Source organism: Lepus europaeus, chromosome 10 (genome assembly GCF_033115175.1).
Source record: "Lepus europaeus isolate LE1 chromosome 10, mLepTim1.pri, whole genome shotgun sequence".
Lineage (NCBI taxonomy): Eukaryota > Metazoa > Chordata > Mammalia > Lagomorpha > Leporidae > Lepus > Lepus europaeus.
Window position 1 is genome coordinate 97,153,834 of NC_084836.1, and position 17,438 is coordinate 97,171,271.

The 17,438-nt window shown below is 44.6% G+C and overlaps 1 protein-coding gene across 2 annotated transcripts in view; it reads left to right on the forward strand.

The window, feature by feature from the left end:
- The window catches only part of DNAAF9 (dynein axonemal assembly factor 9), a 131,574-nt gene that overhangs the window by 34,874 nt on the left and 79,262 nt on the right, over positions 1 to 17,438 (forward strand). For both annotated transcript variants that reach the window (XM_062203933.1, XM_062203934.1), the window contains 2 exons: positions 9,692 to 9,790; positions 14,299 to 14,354. In XM_062203933.1, the coding sequence (XP_062059917.1) occupies positions 9,692 to 9,790; positions 14,299 to 14,354 (155 nt within the window). The remainder of the gene's footprint in view (positions 1 to 9,691; positions 9,791 to 14,298; positions 14,355 to 17,438) is intronic.

The following is a 17,438-nucleotide window of genomic DNA, read 5'->3' on the forward strand; positions in this document are numbered from 1 at the left end:
AAAACTGAATTGTTTTTCCTGCTCTCCTTCACCCAAAACACAACACCTCTGACATTAGATATGGCACATGGGGGGTGGTATTTACACACATACACCAAGCAGTTCTTCAGTAGACATCAGCTGGGTGTTCTCCAGTTCACCCCGGTTCTAACACTATCTATCTGGAGATAGACAGCAGGATATCTTGCAAGTTAAGGGCTCAGTCCCACAAGACTGCTCCCCATTTCAGTTACAAGTGTCAAGGAGTGTATTATTACCTACACTTCTGATTGACCAGCTATAAATTCATTTCCAAGACCCACCCCACCCTGAGTTTCGTTAATTGGCCAGAATGGTTCACAGAACTGAAGGAAGCACTTGGCTTATGTTTGCTGATGTGCGAAGGGTACAGTCAATGGAAGAGATGGATAGAGTGAGGCATGAGGGAGTGGACACCGCCCTCCAGGACCTTCTACATGTTCACCTAAGTTCTCTGAACACTGTCCTTTTGGGTTGTCAAGTTTCATTATGTAGGCAGGATTGACAACATCATTGGCCAGTTTAGCCTTCCCAGAGGTTGAGGATGGGGCAGAAAGTTCCAGTTCTCTAATCCTGTCTTGGTGACCTGAACGTGTGGGCAAGTCATACATGGAGGCTAGACACAGCACTGTAGGTGTTTTTTGTTATTGTTGTTTTAAGATTTATTTTATTTATTTGTAAGGTAGAGTTACAGAGAGACAGTGGGAGAGAGAGATCTTCCATCCACTGGTTCACTCCCCAAATGGCTGCAGTGGCTGGGATTGGGCCAGGCCAAAGCCAGGAGCTTCACTGAGTCTCCCATGTGGGTGTAGGGGCCTACAGATTTGGGCCATCTTCCACTGCTTTCCTAGACACATTAGCAGGAAGCTAGATTGGAAGTGGAGCAGCCATGACTCCATATGGGATGCCAGTGCTGCAGATGGTAGCTTAACCCACTGTACCATAGTGCCGGCCCCAGCACTATAATTTTCTGAATATTGCTAGCACCAGTGGAGTCAGTGAAGTGAGTCCAGTCAGGAGAGCATCTTTAATTGCTCCTGGAGCAACAGTGATATCAAGCCCCTGAAAAAGCAACAGTTGTGATCCTGGTCCTGGTTTTTTGACTTTGCATGAGCTTACTTCTCTTAGATGGTTTTAGAAAGAAGAAGTGCATTTAGTGCATGGTAGTGGCATCTTGACTTTTCTGAAGAATAAAGACTAAGAGCCTGATTTAATTTTATTTGGAGATAATAAAACAAGATGGTTAATGTGCCTGGAAGTGCTCAGGATTGCTTTTCAGGGGAGTGACTGCTGTAGTAGTGGGGGAATATAAAAGACAAAGGAGTAACTCTGGGAATTCTCAGGATTGCTTCCCAGAGCAGTCATGTGTGGTGATCAGGGATTTCTAGAGAGAGGAGGAGGTAGTATGAGCATTCTAGGCACAGAGAAAGAACCTATGTGGCAGCCTCAAAATCATTCTCTTTAAAACATTGAGAGGGGCTGGCATTGTGGCACAATGAGTTAAGCCACTGCTGTGAGGCCTATGCGATGCCAGCATCCCATATCAGAATGCCAGTTAGAGTCCCAGCTGCTCTGTTTCCAATCCAGCTTCCTGCTAACGTGCCTGGGAAGATAGTGGTAGATGGCCTGAGTACTTGGGCCCCTGCCACCTGTATGGGAGACCTGGATGTGTTCCAGGCTCCTGGCTTCAGCCTTGCCCAGCCCTAGCCATTGTGGCCATTTGGGGGAGAGAACTAGTGTATGGAAGATATCTCTTTCTCTCTCGCTCTCTCTCCCTTTCGAAAAAAGGCAGAGAAGCTACTCAAACGTGACTGTTTTGCCGTGTCTTAGTCCTCATGCCAGTCCTTGTCTAGTGGGGATAATACAACCCAAGAACTGTCTCTTAGATGCCAGTTTAGGGCCAAGGGTTCTCTTTGAAGTTCAGCATCCTTGCCCACTGGCCAAAGACCAAGGCACATTGGCATGGTTCTTGGGGTTTCAGACCTTTGCTGCTTGTCTCACCTACCTTGGTACTTACCTGGTTCTGTCTTTTGCATTTGTTTTGAAGAGTCTGAGCAGAGGGACTCTCCATCCAGCCGACCATTCCCACCTCCCTACATGTATGCCCATTTCCACAAATGCAACGTTTGTGTTGGGGAAAAGTTGAACAGTAGTGTGGTAGAAAGCACAGACTCTTGGGTATCTCTTATCTAGACAGATTTCCGTTTTTGCTGGTTATTAGCGTTACATCCTCAGGCAGTTCTGTCACTGCTTGGTGCCTCAGTCTCCTCATCTATAAAGTGAGCACAGAGAAGTATACCAGGATGTTAGATCATAAAGGACAGGAGGGGAAGGCATTGAGTTGCAGCAGGTTAAACCATCACCTGGGGGCCAACGCCACGGCGCACTAGATTAATCCTCCGCCTGCAGTGCCAGTATCCCATATGGGTGCTGACTTCTAGTCCCAGTTGCTCCTCTTCCAGTCCAGCTCTCTGCTATGGCCTGGGATAGCAGTAGAAGATGGCCCAAGTGCTTGGGCCCCTGCACCCGCATGGGAGACCAGGAAAAAGCACTTGGCTCCTGGCTTCGGATCGACATAGCTCCGACCGTAGTGGCCATTTGGGGAGTGAACCAACGGAAGGAAGACCTTTCTCTCTGTCTCTCTCTCACTGTAACTCTACCTATCAAATAAATAAAATATTTAAAAAATAAAAAATAAACTACCACCTGGGATGGAGCATACCATATGGGAGTGCCCGAGTTTGAATCCCACTTCCACGTGCAATCCAGTGTCCTGCTAACGCATACTCTGGGGGGCAGCAGATGATGACTCAAATCCTTAGTTCCTGCCACTCAAGTAGGATACCCAGGTAGAGTTCCTGGCTTCTGGCAGCTGGCTTGGCCTGGCCCAGCACTGGCTGTTGTAGGCATTTGGGATGTAGACCAGCAGATGGAAGATCTGGCTAGCTCTCTCTCTCTGCCTTTCAATTAAATAAACATTTTATTTTTATAAAGAATAATATATATAAAAGAACATTTCACATACTAGTTATTTTTCACATGCTAGTTATTTTTAGTTTAGGAATTCATTGCAGGGCTGGTGCTGTGGCATAGTAGGTTAAGCCTCCACTTGTGGCGCTGGCATCCCATATGGATGCCAGTTCAAGTCCTGGCTGCTCCACATTTTTTTTTAAAGATTTTATTTATTTATTTGAGAGGTAGAGTTACAGACAGTGAGACGGAGAGAGAGAGAAAGGTCTTCCTTCTGTTGGTTCACTTCCCAGATGGCCGCAACAGCCAGAGCTGCCGATCTGAAGCCAGGAGCCAGAAGCCAGGTGCTTCTTCCAGGTCTCCCATGTGGGTGCAGGGGCCCATGACTTGGGCCATCCTCCACTGCTTTCTCAGGCCATAGCAGAGAGCTGGATTGGAAGTAGAACAGCAGGACTCGAACCAGCCTATGGGATACCGGCACTACAGGCAGCAGCTTTACCCTCTATGCCTCAGTGCCAGCCTCCTGAGTCTATTTCTAAATACAAAATGTATTCTATACTAATAACTATATTGGTTCCTTTTGTGTTTAGTGAAACATTCTAGTATAGCCAAAAAGGATTGAATAGGGCCAAGTAGGTCAGGCAAAGAAACACACAGGGAGGCAGCCTTAGGCATGACTTCCCTGAAGCCAGTGATGTACATTACAGGAGTCTGAGAAAAATAGCAAATAAACATCAGGATAAGAAGGGCAGACTTAGGTGCTCTGACAGCCAGCCTCCAACTGGCCTACAGTACAGCCAGAGAAATTGACAACTTTGAGACACTTCATGCATGCCAGACCTGGTAACAGCACTTTATACAATCATTTCATTGAATTCCTATAACATCTCAGTCAGGTAACTAGTAGTCACCCCAGTTATACACATATTAGGCATTTGAGGTTCAGAGATGTGAAATTTCCAAGATAACATAACCAGTAAGAGGCAGAGCAGAGGTTCCACCACAGATCTTTCTGAATTTAAACACACCTTCAGCACTAGGATGTGGTGGCAGCCAGCTTGAGATGGAGAGTGGATATGGGACCAGAGGAGTGGAATAGACACTGAGGGTCTGTGGTTGGTGTTAGTGAGGAGTGTACTTTCTTTCCAGAGCCCTGAAGGACACGTAGGAGTAACGCTTGCCAAAGTGGGGAGACTGTCCCGGACCCAGAATCAGGGACCTGATTGGCCCTGGTACCTGTAGCTCAGGAACCCAAACCTGAAGGGCTGGTTTTCTGGGTCAAGGCACAGAGATGGTGTGGCAAGGCAGCCTGACCTAGACAGCTGCAGATTAGTAGTTACAAGTATGTGTATTTGTGTATATGAAACGCATGGGTAAGAACAGGATGAGAGAACATTTGCCAAAATGTTAACAATGATTTTATTCTATATTTTCTGAGTTTTCTCTAATGAATAAATATTACATTTGCTTAAGTTTTTATTTTAAAGATTTGTTCATTTGAAAGAAAAAGAGCTATTCCATCCCCTGGTTCACTCCCCAGATGGCCACAATAGCCAGGACTGGTCCAGGTTGAAGCCATGAGCCAGAACTCCATCTGGGTCTTCCACATGGGTGGCTGGGGTCCACGTTTGGGCCGCCATCTGCTTACCTTCCCACGTGCATTAGCAGGAAGCTGCACTGGAAGCAGAGTAACTGGGACTTGAACCTGAACTCCGATAGGATGCCAGCATCATAAGTGACAGGTTAACCTGCTGTACCACAACTCGGGCCCCTGCATTAGCTTTTAAAAACTTCTTATTAAAACAATGTGGCCTCAGAAAACAGCTAAGACTATGTGAAACCTAATGAATTATTTTAAAGCAAAGCAACAGAATCTCACCAGCCACCCCAGAAGCAGTCTGAGTGCTTTCTGCCAAACCTATCACCTTCCACACCCACAAGAATAGCATGAATTCTGTGCTAACCTCCTGCTTACTTTTCTTTGCAATTTTGTCAGCCAGTTGTGTTTCCATTACCACATAGTTTAGCTTTGCCTGCCTGTATGCATGGGTGTTTTAGGTTTTTTATTCTGTAGGTTCTCCCTCCATCTCTTCACTGCCTCTCCTGCTCTCTATTGAAGAAACCAAATAATTGGCCTTATTGTTGACGTCAATTGGGATTTTGTTCATTGCATTCCCATGATGTAGTTCATATTTCCCTTAGTCTTCAGTATTTTGTGATTACTAGCAATTGAATCTAGAAGTTTAATTTCAGGATTGAGTTTTTAGAGGCACACTTCTTCCTGGAGGCTGTTGTGTTCCCCATCAAGAAACACATAACATGCAATTCATTTTCTTTTTGTTTTGTGAACAGTCATTGATGTACAATCCTAAGATCTTTAATTCCATAATTGGATCATTAATTCACCATTGCATAATGGTGATATTCCAATTCTGTAATGCCTTCTCATTTATATTACTTTTCTAAAGAGAAATAGTCAACTTGCTATTTGGTTATATAATAGTAAAGTTTGTGTATGAAAAGCAGAATAAACACTTGAACTCCTGCTTTTACTCACTAGTTTTCAAAATAAGGTTTGTTCTTGGGGCCAGTGCTGTGGCGTAGTGGGTAAAGCTGCTACCTGCAGTGCTGGCATCCCATATGGTCTCGGGTTTGAGTCCCGGCTGCTCCATTTCCGATCCAGCTCTCTGCTATGGCCTGGGAAAGCAGCAGAAGATGGCCCAAGTGCTCGGGCCCCTGCAACCACGTGGGAGACCCAGAAGAAGCTCCTGGCTCCTGGCTCCTGGCTTCCGATCAGCACAGCGCTGACCATCGCAGCCAATTGGGGAGTGAAGCAGCGGATGGAAGACCTCTCTTTCTGCTTCTCCATCTCTCTCTGTGTAACTCTGACTTTCAAATAAATAAATAAATCTTTAAAAAAAAAAAAAAGGGTTGATTCTTAACCATTTTCTAGAAGTAACCACTTTAATATATATATTTGAACTCCTGGCTTTAACACATATTTGATGTGTTTATATCCACTGCAGTTATCATCTTTCATGACTCACGTTATTCCATGTTTGGGTAGTGAGCAACCTTCAATTTGGTTCACAAATCAGAGTTACACAGAGAAAGGAGAGGCAGAGAGAGAGAGAGGTCTTCCATCCGTTGGTTCACACCCCAATTGGTTGCAACAGCCGGAGCTGCGTTGATCCAAAGACAGGAGCCAGGAGCTTCTTCTGGGTCTCCCATGCAGGTGCAGGGGCCCAAGGACTTGGGCCATCTTCTACTGCTTTCCCAGGCCATAGAGAGCTGGATTGGAAGTGGAGCAGCTGGGTCTTGAATCGGCACCCATATGGGATGCCGGCACTTCAGGCCAGGGCGTTAACCCGCTGTGCCACTGCGCCGGCCCCTATGAGATCTTCATCCACTGATTCACTCCTCAAGTGGCCACAATGGCCAGAACTGGGCTGATCCAAAGCCAGGAGCCAGGAGCTTCTTGGTCTCCCATATGGGTGCAGGGGTCCAAAGGCTTAGGTCATCTGTTGCTTTCCCAGGAGCACTAGCAGAGAGCTGATTAGGAAGTAGAGCAGCTGGAACTCAAACTGGTGCCCATATGGAATGGATACCGGCATTGCAGGTGGAGGCTTCACCTTCCACACCGCAGTGCCGCAGCCCATTTCACAAATCCTTTTAGCACAATGCTGATGGTCCCTGCCAACTACTATGATAAGGTAACTTCCTTGCCAACTACTGTGGTAAGATATTCCAGGCTTATCTTGTACATGTCCTATCCCAGACCTTTTTGATGATTGTTCTAGACCTCCTCAGTGGATAGGACTAGGAAATTCTTCCCCCACCATATGTGTGTGTATTTATACAGTTATCTATTACTTAACGACTAGGATACATCCTGAGAAATGCATTGTTAGGCAATTTTGTCCTTGTGTGAACATGATTGAAACATAGTTATGCGGCACTTGATTGTATATATGTATACAAGGGAACTTCAAAGAGTTTGTGGAAAAATGGAATTAAAAGATAAATTTAGAGGAGAGTGTTTTGTGAAGCAGTTGAACTACTGCTTAAGATACCCAGATCCCAAGCAATTCAAGTCCAGACTCCACTTCTGATCTGCCTTCCTGCTAATGTACACACTGGAATACTGCAGTGATGGCTCAAGTGGTTGAGTTGCTGCCACCCACATGAGAAACCCAAATGAAGTTCCAGGCAACATGGGTGCCACAATACCAGCCTCTGCTTTTTAAGAAATTTTATTTATTTTCATTTTATTTGAAAAGCAGAGAGAGATCTTCCATTTCTGTTTCACTCCCCAAATGCCTACAACATCCAAGACTCAGCAAGACCAAAGCCAGGAGCATGGAACTCAATTCCCATTTCTCATTTGGGTCACAGAGACCCAAGTACTCGAGTCATCATCTGCTGCCTCCAAGAGTGTGCATTAGCAGGAAGCTAGATCAGAAGCAAAGGAACTGGGACTCCAACCAGGCATTCTGATAAGGAATGCAGGTGGCTTACCTGCTGTGCCAAATGCCCACCCCAAAATAAACTTATCTTTTCATTCCATTTTCCGTGAACTTTTTGAAGAACCATACACACACACACACACACACACACCCCTGATTTGTTTTAGCTCACGTTATATGTAAAATATATTCAGGAAGTAATATTAGCGCAGTAACTTATATGATTATTGAAAAACAGTTATGCATTTGTACATAATACATACTGTAAATAATATGCATGTAAATATGTGTGTATAGGTAAATATATGCACACACTTACCTGAAGGCAGGTCTGTAGAATAGATAATCTGAGCAACAAGTAGAGAAGCTATTAGTGGGAATATTGTTTACACCAAATATTCCCAGCAGTGGCCTTCTCTGTTTCATGCCTAGGGCCAGAAGAACAGTCAGTGCATAACTAGCACAGAGCCTACAGATCTGAGTACTTATGTATCCCCGACTGGGAAAGAGAAATAGAGGAAATAGAGCCAGCCAGTGTGTTTTGGTGTGGCAACCAAAATGCCTGCTATGAGCAGGACCCTGTTATCCAACATAGGAACTGTCATGCTGAGTAATTTGGACAGTGAAAATGACTTTCAAATTTGAGTACAGATTACGAGCATCTTCAAAATAAAGACAAAAAAGTACTTGAATGTCTTAAACAATTAAATCATAGCTGGTTGGGTTTTTTTAAATTAACTAATGATAACTTAAAAGCTAGTAGCAGAAAGCGATGTGTATATGTGCTGGGATCAGGCAGGAAGGAGTTCAGAGAGAAGGCTGAGAAGCAGTCTGGTTTGAGGTAGGTGTAGAGGTTGCATGCTTAAGGGAGTCAGCTGGGTAGTGAGCAGAGTTCTCAGTACTCGTGTGACCACTGGGAAGAGGGTTTGAAAAAGAAGAGGGTTTGGTGCCACCCCTGACCCCCTGAACTTCTAAGGTCAAGTCAGTTGCCCTGAACAAAGCTTCATGGTGTGATTCTTTTGGCACAACTTCCTCCCTCCATCATGGGTTGGAGAACTAAATTAAGGCTCTTGGGGGTCATTACTGTCCTTTTTTAAAAGGGCTTTTTAGAATATAGCATATACCGGGCCAGCGCCATGGCTCAACAGGCTAATCCTCCGCCTAGCGGCACCGGCACACCAGGTTCTAGTCCCGGTTGGGGCACCGGATTCTGTCTGGGTTGCCCCTCTTCCAGGCCGGCTCTCTGCTATGGCCTGGGAGTGCAGTGGAGGGTGGCCCAAGTGCTTGGGCCCTGCACCCCATGGGAGACCAGGAGAAGCACTTGGCTCCTGCCTTCGGATCAGCACGGTGCACTGGCAGTAGCGCTGCGGCCGCGGCGGCCATTGGAGGGTGAACCAGCAGCAAAGGAAGACCTTTCTCTCTATCTCTCTCTCTCACTGTCCACTCTCCCTGTCAAAAAAAAAAAAAAAAGAATATAGCATATACCATAAATGCACACATTTTAAGTGTACGATTCAATGATTCTTAATAAGTTTACAGAGATGTGCAACCATTACCACAATTAAATTTTAGAATGTTTTCATCAAACCCAAAAGTTCCCTTAAACCCACTTGTAGTCAGTCTCCACGCCCACCCCCAGCTTAGGCTGTCTCCACAGATTTGCCTTTTTTACATATTTCATGTAAATGATCACATACCAGGTGGTCTTTTACATCTAGCTTCTTCCACTTGGCATGATGTTGATTTTTTTTTTTTTTTAAGATCTATTTATTTATTTGAAAGGCAGAGAGAGAGGGAGAGAGAGAGGTCTTCCATCCACTGGTTCACTTCCCAGATGGCTGCAACAGCTGGAGCTGGGCTGATCTGAAGCCAGGAGCCAGGAGCTTCTTCCGGGTCTCTCACACGGGTGCAGGGGCCCAAACACTTGGGCTATCTTCTACTGCTTTCCCAGGCCATAGCAGAGAGCTGGATTGGAAGTGGAGCAGCCAGGACCTGAACCGGTGCCCAAATGGGATGCCAGCACTGCAGGCAGCAGCTTTCCCCACTACATCACAGTGCCGGCCCCAGCGTGATGTTTTTGAGATTCATCCGTCTGAATCTTACACTGTGTTTCAGCAGTTTGCTGCTACCTTTAAAAGCAGTATACATAAATGGTCTGGTATCTCTGGTCAGTCATAGTTTTGTGATTTTGGTTTCTTTCTATAACCACACACACTGTCTTTTTCATTTCTTCCTAGGATTTGGTAGCTTTTGAACATCAGTGGACCAGCTTCTTTGCTAACTTTGACACAGAAATTCCTTTCCTGCTGGAACTTTCAGAATCTCAGGCTGGCGAGGTATGTAATGCTGTGAAAGAGAAGAGAAAGGAGTTGCTTAATTGTTTTTCTATATTTTTACTTAATTTTTTTTTCAAGATACAACACTGCCAATCCTAATTTATCATTTCCTTAACCTGTGTTACAAGAAATCCCGTTGCCTTCTCCCTGTGCTAGAACTGTTTTCCCGTGAGATCCTTGCACTTGGCAGTGTGGTGGTGCTTCTGTGAGCCAGGAATTCTGTTGGGTGCTAGGTAATAAGCCTAAGAATAATTCTCCAAATGTAACGCCTTTGTCAACTGAACCTTCAGATAATAAATGCCAGGCTGTTTCTGTACACAAGCAACAGCAGTAAGCATTTACTTCCAGGCTGAGACATGCTCTGTGAGTAAACTGCAGAATCAAGATTGGGAACCAGGGCACAGACAGTCCCCGAAACTACTCAGCCAGAAGAGCTGTCTTGGACCTGCGTTGTTTAGTCCTCAGTTCTCCTGGGTACCACCATGGCCTAGTACAAGCCCTCTGTCTGATCATGAAGCAGGAGTTGATCTTTTACATACGTTGTATATTTCCCAGTATATCAATATATTGCTATTATTTTTGTTTAAGCATTCAACTTTTTTTTTTTTAAAGACTTATTTACTTGAAAGTCAGAGTTACAGAGAGGCAGAGGCAGAGAGAGAGGTCTTCCATCTGCTGGTTCACTCCGCAAGTGGCTGCAACAGCTGGAGCTAAGCTGATCTGAAGCCAGGAGCCAGGAGATTCTTCTGGGTCTCCTACGCGGCTGCAGGGATCCAAGGACTTGGACCATCTTCCACTGCTTTCCCAGGCTATAGCAGAGAGCTGGAGCAGAAGTGGAGCATCCAGAACTCAAACTGGAGCCCATATGGGATGCCAGCACTGTGGAGGCAGTTTAGCCAGCTGTACCACAGTGCCAGCCCCCTTAATATTTTTTTGTAGTGAAATTTTTCAGGTGATTAATTCTTTCTGCTTTTGTATATCTGGAAAAACAATATTTATTTTTTCATTATTTTAAAAAATGTATTTTAAAATTTCTTTTTAAAAATTTTTATTTATTTAAAAAATTCTATTTGATGGCATGGAGAAACAGATCTTTTTCTGTCCCCAAGTTAATTCCTCAAATGTCCTCAACAACTAGAACTTGGGCCAGGCTGAAGCCAGAAGCAAGAAACTCCAGGCAAGTCTCCTGTGTTGACAGCAGGGACCCACATACTTGATCATCATCTGTTGTCTCTCAGATACATTAACAGGAAGCTGAATAAAGGCAGAAGAGCCAGGAGAGGAGCTTGCACTCCAGTATGGGATGCAGATGTCACAAGTGACTGCATCACCGGGCACACTCCTGGTTTTATGTTTTATTTTTATCTCTTCTTCCCATTTTATTTATTTATTTATTTAATTTTATTTTTGACAGGCAGAGTGGACAGTGAGAGAGAGAGAGAGACAGAGAGAAAGGTCTTCCTTTTGCCGTTGGTTCACCCTCCAATGGCCGCCGCGGCCAACGTGCTGCAGCCGGTGCACTGCACTGATCCAAAGGCAGGAGCCAGGTGCTTCTCCTGGTCTCCCATGGGGTGCAGGGCCCAAGCACTTGGGCCATCCTCCACTGCACTCCCAGGGCATAGCAGAGAGCTGGCTTGGAAGAGGGGCAGCCGGGACAGAATCCGGTGCCCCGACCGGGACTAGAACCCGGTGTGCCGGCACCATAGGTGGAGGATTAGCCTGTTGAGCCACGGCGCCGGCCCTCTTCTTCCCATTTTAATATTGGTGCAATGTTATTAACTGAACTATAGAGCATAGGCTTTAGGAGATCATTTGTCCCTTCATTTTTAGGAGTTCTATGTATATTTGAACTATTAGTATTGTGTCACTAGTATATATTCCCAATATTTCTTTCATGTTTATAATTGCTTTGTTTATGATGGAGGCTTTTTGCAGTGTAGAAATTTTTTATGTAAATTTTATGTCTTTTATTGCCTCTGGATTTTGAGACATTATATAGTAAAAGGCTTTTAATCAAAGGTTGAAGAGAAATTCACCCTTTAGTACTTGTATGGTTTAATTTTTCACATTTAGATCCCTAATCCATATAAAATTTTTATGTGTGTATGGTATGAGATACAGATCTAATTTTCTTGTTAGCCAAATGTTTATACAGTTGAATCCCAGCTATTCAGTTCACCAGCTCTGTGACCTTGAATAAGTTCTTTAACTTCTGTTTTGGTCAACAAGAGAAAGGATCATGCTATCATGAACTTCTTAGGTTCTTACCAGAATTACTTGAGATGACCAATACATTTATGTGTTAGTACCATTTCATGTGAGAAGCCCCAATAAACTTTATTATTATTTTACTCTTTTAAACTTTTACAGATCAGGGGCCAGCATTGTGGCGTAACAGGTAAAGCCGCTACCTGCAACGCTGGCGTCCCATATGGACACTGGTTCATGTCCTGGCTGTTCCACTTCCAATCCAGTTCCCTGATAATGGCCTAGGAAAAGCAGCGAAAGATGGCCTAAGTGTCTGTACCCCTGCCACCCATGTGGGAGACCTGGATGAAGCTCCTGGCTTCTGGCATTGTCCTGGCCCAGCCCCAGCCATTGCGGCCATTTGGGGAGTGAACTAGTGGATGGAATATCTCTCCCTCTCTCCAGTCTCTCCATCTCTCTGTGTAGCTCTGACTTTCCAATAACAGTAAGTAATAAAAGAAAAAAAAATAAAAGCAGCAGAAGATGGTCCACGTTTTTGGATCCATACCATCCAGATGGGAGACCTGCATGAAATTCCTGGCTCCTGGCTTCAGCCTGGCCCAGTGCTGACCATTGCAGCCATCTGGGAAGTGAACCAGAAGATGGAAGATCTCTCTCTGTCTCCTTCTCTGTCTGTAACTCTGACTTTAAAAATAAATAAATAATAATAAGACAAACTGATTAATGTCCAGAGAATATAAAGTTACATAACAAAGGGAAATCTAAATGGCCGCTAAACATAGCCAAAATTTTCTACTTAATTAAAAAGCAAAGGGAAGTAAAATAAGACAAGAAGGAAATACCATTTTTCATTGGTCAACTTGGCAAATCTGTTTAAATCGTTTCGCTAGGCAGTATTGACGATGAGACCCTGAGACACATTCACAGATTGTAAGTGGGAATGTACTGGATCAAACTTTATTGAAAACAGTTTGGCAGTGTAATTCTGCCTTTTCACTCAACATTCACTTCCAAATTTGACTTAAGAAACTAATCAGAGCTGCAGACAAAACTTATTATAAGTTGTTCATTACAGCATTATTCCTTTTTTAAAAAAAATTATTTATTTGAAAGTAGAGTTATGGAGAAAGGGGGAGAAAGAGAGAGAAAAACGTAGAGAGCACTCTTCCATCCATTGATTCACTCCCCAGATGGCCACAATGGCCAGGGCTGGGCCAGGCAAAACCAAGAGACTGAACTCTATTCAGGTCTTCATTTGTGGGTGTCAGGGACCCAAGTACTTGGGCCATCATCTGCTCCCTTCCCAGGGAGCATTAGCAGGGAGCTGATTCAGAACTGGAGAAACCAGGACTCAAACCAGTGCTCAGATAGAATGCCTTAGGCAGCAGCTTACCCCGCTATGCAACAATAGCAGCCTCTACAGTGTTGTTCTTGATATAGAGGAGTTAGTATAACAATGTAAATTCCCAAGGGTAGAGAACTATTTAATGATAATTAGATATTCTGTGGTTGTACCATAGAAAAAAGTTTTGAAGAAAATGTATCAAAATGTTGATAGTTCTTAGAGATTGTAGGTTCTTTATATTGTGTTGTACAATGAACATATATTACTTTAAAAATTGGAAAAAATACAATAGTTGTTGAGGGAGATTAAAATTGCGTTTTGAAATTTTGAACTCTTTGGACTCTAGATCCTTCTGCACATTAAATTTTGATTAGTTTTTAACCTAACATGCCATGCCCAAAAGCTGAGAATTAGTTCTTTTGTTTCCCAGGAAATTTATGTCAGTATACTTCTAAGTTCCTTGGGTTCCTCCTCATTGCTGATTATAAATTAGTGTATTAAAATTAATATTAATAATATTAATATATATTGGAAATATAGAAAAGTTGTTTTTAAAGGGAGAAAAAGAAATGTCCACATGGTTAGCAACTTGATAGTGGTTGGTCCAGTTTTCTTTAGTAGTTAAAAATAGTAAATTTGAAAAGAAGTGAATTTTTCTTTTCATTTTGCAGCCATTTGTCTTTTTACTTTGCATTCTTTTTCTTTGGTCTGTTTGCTACCTGACCCCAATGTTACTATTGCTGTCCCTCATATATACCTTACATGTTCCTATAATAATCTGCAAAACATTTGTCTCACATGCAGACACATACAGACTCTGTGTACTCTCTTGATGTGTGTGCATGTGTATGTGTGTATGTGTGTGTGTGTGTATGTAATATACACATATAAGAGGTGTTGGGTTTGTTTTGCAAACATTGTGGTCTTAATATATACAATGTTGATTTCTTTTTAGCCATTTAGAAGTTACTTCAGTCATGGAATGATCTCTAGCCATATAACTGAAAACAGGTAAGGTGTTTGGAGAAGAAAGGTGAGTAGTGACAGAAGATGGGATTGACAAGGGGGTTGGCCATGAGGGGACATCCAAGTCTAGAATCTAGAATCAGAAAAATGGGAGTTGATTTGAGTCATCACAGAGCAAGAAATCCATACTCTGTAAACTCTTCAGTTGTCACTGTATTTTCTTTTTAATTTTTCTGTACTTTCTATAATTTTACAGCTTTTAAAACAGTGTAGCCTGCTGAAATCTAAAGAAAGGAATTTTTAAATTTTTTATTCTATATCTAGCCAGGAAATCCAGAGAAAGCAGAGTGTCCAAGGGCTCGGCACAGGAGCCACAGTGGTTTGTGGGGAGTAAAGGAGGTTCAGGTGATTTGGTCCAGCCCCAGGGAAGACGGGAGCAGAGAAGGTTATGAAGTGTTCCTCCAGCCTCTCTCTCATCATGGTCAGCAGGAGATGCTTTCTCTACTGGACAGAGTAGATCTCTTCTTCTCCCAACTCCAGTCCTATCTATAGTGAGACAAAGTACTAGGTCTCCTGTTTGGGTCTCAGAATTGTCTTTAAAAAAAAAATTTATTTGGAAGAGTTACACAGAGAGAGAGGTCTTCCATCCACGGGTTCACTCCCCAAATGGCTGCAATGGCCAGAGCTGCGCCTATCCAAAGCCAGGAGCCAGGAGCTTCTTCCAGGTCTCCCATGCGGGTGCAGGGGCCCAAACACTTGGGCCATCCTCTTGAAGAAGAAAAATAAGTCATGTTTAATTTTAAAAGCACTTGTTTGCCTGAAGTTGAAGGTAGTATTTTCAAGTGTAAAGAGAAGAAATGCAAAGGATTTCCTACATGACACACACGAAGGGCAACTTAAGGAAAGGCTATGGGAGAAAGGAAGCTGTCTTGTTAAATATCCCCTCAGCCATCAAATATTTACTGAGAACATACAGCATACCACGCAGGAGAAATTACATGGTTAAAAATAAGTTAAACCTGGCTGGTGCCGCGGCTCACTAGGCTAATCCTCCGCCTGCGGCGCCGGCACACCAGGTTCTAGTCCCGGTCTGGACGCCAGATTCTGTCCCGGTTGCCCCTCTTCCAGGCCAGCTCTCTGCTGTGGCCCGGGAGGGCAGTGGAGGATGGCCCAAGTGCTTGGGCTCTCCACCCCATGGGAGACCAGGATAGGCACCTGGCTCCTGGCTTCGGATCAGCGCGGTGCGTTGGCCGCAGTGGCCATTGGAGGGTGAATCAACAGTAAAGGAAGACCTTTCTCTCTCTCTCTACCTCTCTCACTGTCCACTCTTCCTGTCAAAAAAAAAAAAAAAAAAAAAAAAAAGTTAAACCAAATATTATCTCTGTCCTCATGGAGTTTATAGTGGTAGTGAAGTAAGACATTAATCAAACAACCTCACAACAAAAATGTATCATTAGAAGCTCTGATTTGGGGGCCAGCGCTATGGCACAGCAGGTTAAAACCTGGGCCTGCAGGGCTGGCGCTGTGGCACAGTGGGTTAACGCCCTGGCCTGAGGCGCCGGTATCCCATATAGGCGCTGGTTCAGGACCTGGCTGCTCCACTTCCGATCCAGTTCTGTACTGTGGCCTGGGAAAGCAGTAAAAGATAGCCCAAGTTTTTGGGCCCCTGCACCCTTGTGGGAGACCTGGAGGAAGCTCCAGGCTTCTGGCTTCAGATCAGCGTAGCTCCGGCCATTGCAGCCAATTGGGGAGTGAACCATCAGATGGAAGACCTCTCTCTCTCTCTCTCTCTTTTTCTGCCTCTTCTCTCTCTGTGTAACTCTGACTTTCAAATAAATAAATAAATCTTAAAAAAAAAACCAAAACTCTGGCCTGCAGCAGCATCTCATATGGGTGCCAGTTCAAGTCCAAGATGCTCAGTGTTCAGTCCAGCTCCCGCTAATGCACCTGGGAACACAGCAGAGAATGGCCCAAGTCCTTGGGCCACTGCGCCCACATAGGAGACCTGGAGGAAGCTCCTGGCTCCTGACTGGAAAGGCTCAGTTCTGGCTGTTGCAGCCATCTTGGGAGTGAATCAGTGGATGAAGGACCTCTCTCTGTGTCTCTACCTCTCTCTGTAACTCTTTTGAATAAATAAAATAAATCCTTCGGGCCGGCGCCGCGGCTCACTAGGCTAATCCTCCCCCTGCGGCACCGGCACCCCGGGTTCTGGTTCCGGTTGGGCACTGGATTCTGTCCCGGTTGCTCCTCTTCCAGTCCAGCTCTCTACTGTGGCCCAGAAGTACAGTGGAGGATGGCACAAGTGCTTGGGCCCTGCACCTACATGGGAGACCAGGAGGAAGCACCTGGCTCCTGGCTTTGAATCGGCACAGCACGCCGGCTGTAGCAGTCATTTGGGGGGTGAACCAACAGAAGGAAGACCTTCCTCTCTGTCTCTCTTTCTCTCACTGTCTAACTCTGCCTGTCAACAACAACAACAAAAACAACAACAACGACAACAAATCCTTAAAAAAAATAGCTCTGACTGGGGCCAAGAAAACGAAAGGATGCAGAATTTGAGATGTTTTTCACACAAAGAAATGTTAAATGATTGAGAAGATAGATTTATTTACCCCGATTGGACTGTGAGGACCATAACTAGAGAGGCTGGCTTCCTCTGGGAGAGATGTGAATGATGAGCAGACAATTAGGGAGGAGAGAGCAGAGGCCCTGAGATGAGAACATAAAGGACATAAAAGATGAGTTTGGAATGTGGGAGTTGGGGAGGGTAGCCTTCCATGGAGCTGAAGAATTTTTTTTTTTTACAATGAGAGAGAGAGAGACAGAGAGACAGGTCTTCCTTCCACTGGTTCACCCCCCAAATGACTGCTACGGCCAGCGCACTACTCCGATCCAAAGCCAGGAGCCAGGTGCTTCCTCTAGTCTCCCATGCGGGTGCAGGGCCCAAGCACTTGGGCCATCCTCCACTGTCTTCCTGGGCCATAGCAGAGAGCTGGACTGGAAGAGGAGCAACTGGGACAGAACCAGCGCCCCAACTGGGACTAGAACCTGGGGTGCCGGTGCCGCAGGTGGAGGATTAGCCTAGTGAGCTGCAGTGCCGGCCAGAGCTGAAGAATCTGATCAGACCAT